The sequence below is a fragment of the Castanea sativa genome, chromosome 8 (assembly GCF_040712315.1).
Source record: "Castanea sativa cultivar Marrone di Chiusa Pesio chromosome 8, ASM4071231v1".
Classification (NCBI taxonomy): domain Eukaryota; kingdom Viridiplantae; phylum Streptophyta; class Magnoliopsida; order Fagales; family Fagaceae; genus Castanea; species Castanea sativa.
The window spans coordinates 51779041-51789064 of record NC_134020.1 but is presented as its reverse complement, the minus strand read 5'-3'; the positions used below and the strand labels follow the sequence as shown (position 1 = coordinate 51789064).

Below are 10024 nucleotides of genomic sequence, written 5' to 3'. Positions count from 1 at the left end.
GCGGGAAACAAGATCGACTTCTTTACCAAAAATTTATATTACGTCGAGTGTTATAGATGTAAAGTCGAATGTTTTATTATTTATTAATTTTAGGTATTATTAAATTAAAATATCAATCAGTTTTTAGTATAGTATAGTATATGCGAGAATTAAATTTCAAATCTCTTATATATTTAACTATAAGAGACTTTACTAATTAAACTAACTGAAATCTACTATTAATTTTATGTGATTGGCTAAGATCTATGGATGATTAAAAAAAAATGATCTAATTAAGGCAATAGGAAGAGAAAAATGTAGGTGAATAAGCTATTAAGCTAGAAGCTTTTCAAAGCAAAATATGTGGAGTGGACCAAAGTTTTGTGCCTTTGTGTATTGTTGTTTGTTCCCTTAAGGAATTTTATTTAATTATATCTTCTTGTAAACACTTAAAAATTCAAATTCATATTTAAGACATTAGGCTGACTGAAAAATGTATTGAAATTTGTTTTATTGAACGAAAGAAAAGCAAATATATATACACACACATATTTTGGAAATTTTTATTTCAATAAAAGTAAAAGCGATTGAGATCATTTTAAAGTTATAAATGAAGATTTGTTCATTTAATTATGAAGGAAGATACATGGTTTTAATTATGAAGGAAGATATATTAGTGACCGCTGCTACATGAGGTGTGATTCCAATCAATTGTTAATGAGAGAGAGAGATTGAGATTTATCAATAAAATTTCGAGGTTTGGAGTATAATACAAGGACAAAGTTTAGTTACAAAATAGGTTATAATCTTAGGTTACAACCTTACTTAATAAAATAAAGATCAATTTATATTTTGAAAATCTAAACGTTAAATTGCATGTTCTTTACACTCTTAATACACATGTCAAATTTTGTGTCAATTGGATATTATTTACGATATAATCTATAAGCTTATATTTTATGCATAATTTTAAACTATAAAAACTTGTAATTTAAACAATTTATTGATGACATAGCTAATAATCATTAATTTTTTATTAATTTGGCAAGTATGAAAGATATAAGAAGAAAATGTAATTCAATTGTCAATTTGTTAAAATTTACCTCTAATAAAAAAAATATTGAGGAAGGTTAGCACTAGAGCTTTAGACTACAACCAATTTTATAGCTAAACTTTGTCCATAATACAATATTAACTCTTGGCCAACATATATCTATATACCGAGATCCAGACTAACCAAAAAAAAACAAGAAGGTCATTTCTTTTATTAAATTAATTGCAATTTTTTATATTTTCTTGCAATCATTCTTCTGATAATTAGAAATAGAGGCCAGGGGAGCTTGATGCATTAGGGGGCTTAAGGCGAAAACTACTACTAATTAACATGAATTATGTAGAATTTTTTTCTTATTTTAGAAAATTTATAGACACAAAAAATTTGATAAAATTTTTCAGATTTGTTGATGTGGCACATTAATAATGGTAAGTAAAATAGTAATATTAATGATGGACCTAGATGAGAACTAGTAAAAGTTTGCTAACACAACTATTGTGAATAATGTTATGAATTCTTGTGTATTGCTTTTTTTTTTTTTTAAGTGCAACATTCATAATATTTTTCACAACAAATGCTAGGTGTTAAGTTGATTCTTGTTTTCTATTGGAACCCACCACTATAATTATTTTTTTTTCATCAATAATAGGCTATAACAACTTACTATTTAGGATTTATTGTAAAATTTTTGTGAAAAATATTGTAAACGTAGCATTTCTCTCTCTTTTTTGTTTGTTTTTCATTTGATAAAAAAATATTATTTTATTTATTGGTTATAAATAACCATATTGGTTAAAATTTGGAGGCCTTTTTTTTGCTTGGAGCCTTGAGCGACTGCATCAATCATTCAATTGCATTTAACATTCAACCGGCATTGATAGGGGCTTAAATTTTGAAAAACGACCCGATACTTTTTTGTAACAGATAGATTTCAAACACCTATCCGCTGAGGATGAAGTCTTAGGGTTTAGTGTTCTTTTGTCAAAGATTATTTTTACAAACTTATTTTATTATTCAACTTATTTTTGCTACAATTCATGAGTCTCTTTTTGGTATTATTCATATGTCTCACTGTGCTATTTCAGCTAACTTTTACTTTTTTTTTTACAATACTTTCAGCAAAAAGTTTTCAGTTTCAACAAAATAAGTGGATCCCAAGCGGACCTTTAGTGATTAAAAAATAATGTATTTGGACTTGGTAAACCTTCCATGGAAATATAATGTGTTTTTTTGTGTCACTTTGTAGTTAAACTATCTCTACCACAAACCCTAATCTCACTAGAGGTTACATGGTTCAGTTGTAAGATAAAATCATCATCACCTTGCTTCCATTTTGTTGAGGATAAAATTTGGGTACAAACTTGGTTGTAATAAATAACTAAAACTCTCACTAAAAAATTACTACATTTATGCATATTTTAAAAATATAACAATTTAATTACATGTTCTTTATACTCTTAACACACATATCAAATTTTGTGTCCATTGAATGTTATTTTTATTATTCAATCCATAAACTTATATTTTATGCATAATATTAGACTATAAAACTTAAAATCTAAACATTTGATTGATAAAATAGCTATAAATTTTTGATCTTTTAGAAATTTTGCAATTATGAAATATATTTTAAAAAAAAACTAATCCAATAGTGAATTTGTCAAAATTCACATTTAATAAAAATATATTAAGTATTTGGAGAAGTTGTAGCCAAACTAGGACATTTTGTTGATAATATATTAATATCAGAAACCTTAGCAACAAGGTTCAAACTGGGCCGGTTTAAATGCCACTGCAAACTACAGGCAACTAATTTCAGCTAAATATCATATTTATAGCTTTCATCAAACATGCTTTCTATCTCAAGTCTCAAGTAAAAGAAGAGAATGATCCACAACATAGCAAAGCTCTTACAAAATTCTAAAGATGTGGTAAAATTCAAAAGGCGATACTTAAAATTGCTTATGAATAATCAATAATCCAACAAAGTGAAATTGCAACTGCTTTGATAATCGAAGATTATGGGGAGAACAAAAATCCTTCAAGAAGGAAACAATTTTTTTCGTGGCGAAAGTCCTCTAAACTAAGTTATTCAATTGAATAAAGAATAAATTCATGAAAAGCTGAATTCAAAAAGATTTTCATCAACATCTATAGTTAAATGGGAGTGGAGATGTCTCTTTGTTTAGGCGCCACCTGAACCATACTTCTTACCAAACACGATTAACTGAAGCTTGTCATAACCTGCAAGCACACCAGCACCAGCAATGGCACGGAGGATATTTGCACCAGCTCCCTTAAAGAGAGATCTGGCACCCTCATTCTTAAGGATTTGAGAGAATGCATCGAGGGAGCTCTTGTACTTGACAGCCTCACCAGATGTCATCATCATTCTTCTCCGGACTGTATCAATTGGATACGAGGCAAGGCCAGCACCATTTGTGATGAGCCAACCAAGAGCAAAGCTAGCAAAGAAACTATCCTGAAATCATATCAAGATAATCCATATCAAGAGCCTGAGATAGAAAAACAAGACTCATTTACGGTAAAAGAGTTGCAATATTGAACATTGCTTCTCTAAATGTGCGTTTGGTTCCAAATTAAAAAGCCAGCTTATTTTATTATTTAGTTTATTTTTGCTACTATTATTCATCGGTCCTACCCTCCTACTGCACTTTTTGGTACTATTCATGAGTCTCATTATACTATTTCAGCTAACTTTTACCTTTATCTATAGTACTTTCAACAACAACAAAATTCAATTTTAGCAAAATAAACAGATCTCAATCAGACCCTAAGTCTATTATTGTGCAAATGCATTGCAATGGTAGTCGAGGCGCAGAACATAAAGAACTAAGCCTAAAAAACACCTTTATTCCAAAATTTATAAACATGTCAATAAGCCTAAAAATTATCAGTGATGGTGTTAATTATGGATATATCCATGCTATGTAAGTAACAAAATCACAAACTGCAGAATCATCAGATCATATCACAATTATAAATAAAATGAATCCCCCAACTAAGTCACTAACCTGCATCTTTCCAGTCAGGAGCACTGGCTTCAATGAGTCATACATTCCAAAGTATAAACCACGGTACACAATGATGCCAACACAAGAAATGTTGAAGCCACGGTAAAGGCCAGCAATACCATCCGATTGGAGAGTCTTCCTGTAGACATCGATCATGCCATTGAATTGCCTCTCTCCTCCCTTCTTTGCAGCCTTGGCATCATTTGCAAGACGGGTTCGAGCATAATCCAAAGAGTAGACAAAGAGCAGGGAAGAGGCACCAGCAGCACCACCAGAAGCCAAGTTACCTGCAAACCATTTCCAGTAGCCATCCTTGTCTTTCTTGAAGTTGAACAGCCTCTTAAAGTAATCTTTAAAAGCAAAGTTCAAGGCCTGGGGGAGAAATTAAAAACTAATTAAATAAACACACTGCAATAAAAGTTATTGCTAAATTGAAATGCTAGCAGCAACATAAGAAAAAGGCAAACCTGTGTGGGGAAATAGCGGATGACATTAGCTGTGTTCCCTCTCCACAATGCTACCATACCCTCATCTTTCATTGTTCGCTTGAAACAATCTAGAATTCCCTCGTAGGGTTCAGATAGCCGACCAGTCTTGATCATCTCATCCTGGTTCTGGATCAAGAGCTTCACACGCTCAATTGGAGCAGCAGCAGTTTTGGACACAGCAGCAGAAACTCCACCCATAAGAAAATCAATAACAAAGCCAGAAAAGCCTTTCTCTTTTGGGGCTTGGACAAACACAGGTGAGGCAAGCAATGACAAATCCTGTGTAGCTCTGCATGATTGAGTCATGGGATATTGCAATCCTGCATTGGAGTAATTTCCATATGCAAAATTTCTCTTGTACAAAGCAGGACTTTGAAAGCGGTTTTGAACATCTTGGGAAACGCTGGAGCTGAGATGGAGCTGGCCAGAAAACTTTTGCATGACAGTTGGGTGCTGGTGCCTATCAGCCATAGCCATCACTTCTAGCAATTAAAACCCCTGCAACCCATTTCAACACATAGAGGTCAGAGAGAACCAATAACTATCTAGAATGATTGAGATGGTTACAGACCACAAAATGGTTCAATCAGTGTACAGATAGATCAATGAAAGATAACATCAAAGTTCTACACACTGAATCTTGTACATCCACCTGGAGGAAAGAGAAGCACCAATTGACAACACAACATGATTGAGTACTATTTGCCTATACACCAACTTTGTCTATACGAGACTGAGCATATGATCTATAACTATAAACGACCATTGATCAAAAAAATTATGAGCCTAAACACCACAAAGATCCAGAAAAAACTAGGTGACAGTGTGTTCTGAACAGGAAACTGTCCATAGTCATGATGAATTAGCTCAATGAATAAATAACATCAAGCTGATTTTTCATTTTGTGTAAATCTGACATCTTAACTGATCAGGGAAAAAAAAACAGAAAATAACCAAAATCCAGTTTCATTCATGCACAATCAATTGAAATGGACAACAACTCCCACCTTGAAAAACAGAATCAAACAGAACTAATCTCAAAAACAATTGCCATACAAGAGTGAGCTCTCTTAGTGACCTCACTACCTGACTGAATCAGTCTACCACTTCTAGTTCTAACACCAATATTCAACACGATCACTTATTCTTATTAGTTTATATGCCTGCTCAATACTTGAGCCAATGAAAATTTAAATAATAGCATTTCCCTGCTCAGATTTACCACCATAATTCATTTTTAATTAACAAAACATGTCTCATCTAACAAGTTAAAATGCATCTTACCCATCACACCCCATATTTACATTGAGGAAATTAACGTACAATTAATACATAATGATTAAGCAATTAATATTTTCCAAACAACCCATTAGAAAAGAAAAAAACCAATCAAAGTTTCAAATTTAAAAAAAAAAAAAAAACATTAATCTCAATTAATCAATTTAAAACCATATCTAAAATCTAAACAATGAGCCTCAGATTCACATAACAAAAGCAACCATCAACCATACATAGATCTAAATCAAAACCAACCTGCAGAAATGATATCCAAAGCCAAGAACAAAAGCAGGAAGACAGAGAATGAAACAAATCCGAGAAAACCCAAAAGCAAAAAAAAAAAGAGAGATCTGAATACCCTTTTCCTAGATTACAACAACAACCAAAAAAAAAACTATAATAACAACATATAACAACCCGAAACTCCAGCTATCCTTAAAACAAACACAGCCAACCATAGATAGTTCACAGAAACACACAAAAACCACTAACACTTTTTTAGACACTAACACATATAGAAAAACCGACCAAGTCAGAGACAAAGAAAGAGAGAGTACCGGTTGGCTTTGCCTTGGTTCTCGGAGAGTGAAAGGAAGAGAGGCAAGTGCAAAAAAATGCATGAGGGTTTTGAATGGAAATGTGAGAGAGGGTTTTATATATATGGCTGTGGCTTATTTTCACGTACAAAGTTGTTGTTGTTTTTTTAATAACGTAGGGAATGTCAAATCTGTGACGTTGTGTTTTGGTTTTGGGAGTTTGTTAACCGTTGATGTGGATTGTGAGTGTGTGAGATCAGACGGTGGTGGATGGATGGGTTGACTTTCAATTTTTGGTAGTGATTGCTGTTTTGTTTTGTGTTTGTTTCACTTGAAATTTGATGAGGAAAATTAGGAAAGTTGGGTATGATACTTTCAATTTGGAAACTTTTTTTTTTTAATTTTTTGACCTGAAATCATGATGATTCTGTTTGGTTAGCAATGCCAACTTTGATTTGACAATTGAATCCAGATTCTTAGCAAAGCCTTGGCTGTAGATGCTTTCCTTTTCGGATTTTTTTTCTTTTTTTTTATCTAACTTTCTTAATTAGTGCTGTCGGTCCAAATGAGAATTATTTGCTCTTACAGAACAAGTTTTCTTCTTTTACAAGAGATGTGAGTTCCTTTGTGAAACTCGTGGTAGGGTTCCGTAAAAGTGAATAATTTCTCTTAGCGAAAAATCTTGTAGCTCGGGTGAGCATTTTTAATGGAGAGTTTATTGGAAAATTTTATGTGTTGAATATGTATTAAAATGCATTTGTTCCTGTTACTTTATTTTATGTTGATTTTATTATTTTTGTCAGAATGCTCAAAATCAAGATAACAAAATACATTCATTCTCAAAACAAAAAACAAAAAAAACAAAAAAAAAAAAAAGGGAAATGATAACAAAATACAATGGTTCTGGTTCATCAAAATGGAAAAAATTAAAATAGTTGGTGGCTGCCAAATGAAGGATCATAAATCAGATCTCACACCAATCAAATAATTTAATTTCTCTCCCTCGTCATCATCATTGGGTTTGCATAAAATAATTTGGACTCAATTCTCGTGGCTAGTGAACACAAATGGAGCCAATGTGGCAGAGGACATCTGCCTCTTTAGTTTTTTTTTTTTTTTTTTTTTTGAAAAAGCATTTTCGACCTTTATGTTTGTAGAGTGTTTCACAATTCCCACTTTCATTTTGAAACCAACTAGTTTCCTCTTTTATGTCCAGAAAATAAGCAAAATGCCTCCAATTTGTTACTTTTTCAATTAAATCTATAAAAAAAAAAAAATTTAAGAAAAAAGTTGAGAATTACACTGTTATTTTCATAGATTGCATTTGTAATATTGTAATTTCATTAGATTTTGGGCGCGTTTGGATAACATTTATTTTGCTGAAAACTGAAAATACTGTAGTAAAATAATTTTTATATGTGTAAATAATGTCGTGGAACTCATTTTTAATAAAAAAAAATTGCTGAAAAAAAAAAGTTTGTGGGTCCCGTGAACAGTGCACGGGACCCATTGACAGACACATTTCAGTTAAATTTTTGCTAGTCAAAGAGGTAGTGGGTCCTATGCATAGTGCGCGGGACCCACTGACAAACACATTTCCACGTGAAATGCGCTTCTCAATAAAAAAAAAAATTTAAAGGAAAACGCAAACGCAGCATGCCAGGAACGCAATCCAAACACATACTTAGTGTCTATCTGGCTAGCTTATTTTTTGCCAACTTATTTTACTATTCAACTTATTTTTGCTACTATTCATGGATCCTACTACCCTTTTTTATATTATTCATGGATCTCACTGTACTATTTCTACTAATATTTACCTTTATCTACAATACTTTCAGCAAAAAAAATTCCCTTTCAACAAACTAAACGGATCTCAAACAGCCTTAACTGAAAAAGTAATTTATTTGAAGTATTTGCTAATTTCTCAAACATAGAATAGGAAATTGGTTAGTTCCAAAGACACCCCTTTTCTTTTTCTTTTTTTAAGATAGTGTTGCCTCTTTAGTTGGTTTGTTATTGAAGAAAAACTTTATATTAAGCCTCTTACAATTTCAGTTGATTATTATTTCTTTGTTATTATTTGAATATTGTTTAAATCATTAGATTCTCAAATTTTTTAACAATTTATACTTTTAGGATAATTAATAATTTATTTATCATATAGCAAATTCTAGCTTTTTTCATTATTAGAAGCTAAAAAAATGTCAATACCAAGAGTACACATTTCCTTATAGACTTAGGGATAGATTCATGTGCAATTGCATGCACCTAGTCTTTTTTTCTTTTTTCCTTGTTTTTTTAAAGATCTTAAGTGTAGAATGGAGATTCATACCTTGAATACTTTTGTTGAAAATACCAAGAAATATCAATGATACTTAAACATGAAGTGGGCAATATTGCAAGATATACAACGTAAGTGAGAGATAATTGAAACAATTTGTGGCTATTCCATCGTTGCCAAAAGAATCAAATTCATAAGGTATCTGGTAGAAACTTTCTTTCAACAAGCAGCACCTCCACAGCCAAGTTCTCTAACTACAATTACAAAAGTCAAGATTTTTTTTTAAATAACTATAAAAGCCAAACAAATTTATTAGTTAGCAACATTTCCAAACCATTTAGGAAACTAGCAACTTGAGTCTATTAGACTCGATTTTCTGTAGCAAATCGAGTTTAAGAGACTGGATTACTATGTGCTGGCAAAGCTAAGGTGGACTAAAAAATCTATGTGGAACTCGAGTCTTTAAGACTTGATTTCCTGTTCACCATCTTCTTCCTTCATTTTTTTTTCTCTTTTTGTTTTTTCTCTCCATCTACCGTTCCACTCCCTTCTTCCAAGCCCCCAAAAACCCAAGACAGATTTTCCTTCTTCATCAATTTGTGTTTTTATTTCTTCCTTCTTCTTCTTCTAAATCCATTTCTCAAAATCCCAAACCCATTTTTCTCAAAATCTCAAACCCATTTCTGAAAATCCCAAACCCAAATCAATATCTCAATCAGAGCAAAAACTGTTGTGGGTAGGGGTGTTCACCAAACCGCAAAAACCGCACCAAAATCGCCCACAAAATGGCATAACTGCACCGCACCACACCGCATGATGCAATGTGATTTGCGGTTTTATAATATGAAAACCGCACAAACCGCACCGCACCCTTTACATATATTAATATATTTATTTATTTAATATTAAAAGATCAATACATTAATAATTTAGTACCCTAGTCCCAAGCCGTATCTCATTGTTATGTAACTTTTGCTAGTAAAAATAAATTAAAAATCTTATCACTCTCTTAGCCCTCAAAAGTTAGACCCTAGCCGCCACATTTCCACCTAGACTACTCACTGTCATTGCACCAGTTGCTTCTACTATTGAGGTATTCATGTGTTCAATTCAAGTTTTTCTTTGTTAAAGTTAATCTATTGGCCTATTATACTATTCACTCAGGACAAGTTGTTAAAGTTAATCTATTGTTAAAGATTTTCTTTGTTCAATTCACTGTTGTTGCACCAGTTGTTAATTATTATTATTAATTTTTTTTTTATTGTTGTGTTGTTGTTGGTATACTGGCACTTGGAACTTCTTATGTTAGATATTTAAGCTAGATTTTTTTTTTTTTTATTGATGGGTCCTATGTTAGATATTTAAGTTTA

The 10024-nt window shown here is 31.9% G+C and overlaps 1 protein-coding gene across 2 annotated transcripts; it reads right to left on the bottom strand.

The window, feature by feature from the left end:
• Positions 1-3011: 3011 nt before the first annotated feature.
• LOC142607958 (ADP,ATP carrier protein, mitochondrial-like) lies at positions 3012-6667 on the bottom strand. 2 transcript variants are annotated; one of them, XM_075779647.1, is made up of 4 exons: positions 6392-6667; positions 4536-5054; positions 4069-4440; positions 3012-3515 (listed from the first exon to the last, which is right to left on the bottom strand). In XM_075779647.1, exons 2-4 carry the CDS (start codon positions 5031-5033, stop codon positions 3219-3221), a joined length of 1167 nt encoding a protein of 388 aa, XP_075635762.1. In that variant the 5' UTR covers positions 5034-5054; positions 6392-6667; the 3' UTR covers positions 3012-3218. The 2 variants fall into 2 exon arrangements, with proteins under 2 accessions (XP_075635762.1, XP_075635763.1); XM_075779648.1 differs by lacking the exon at positions 6392-6667 and adding an exon at positions 6090-6197.
• Between the last annotated feature and the right edge of the window lie 3357 nt (positions 6668-10024).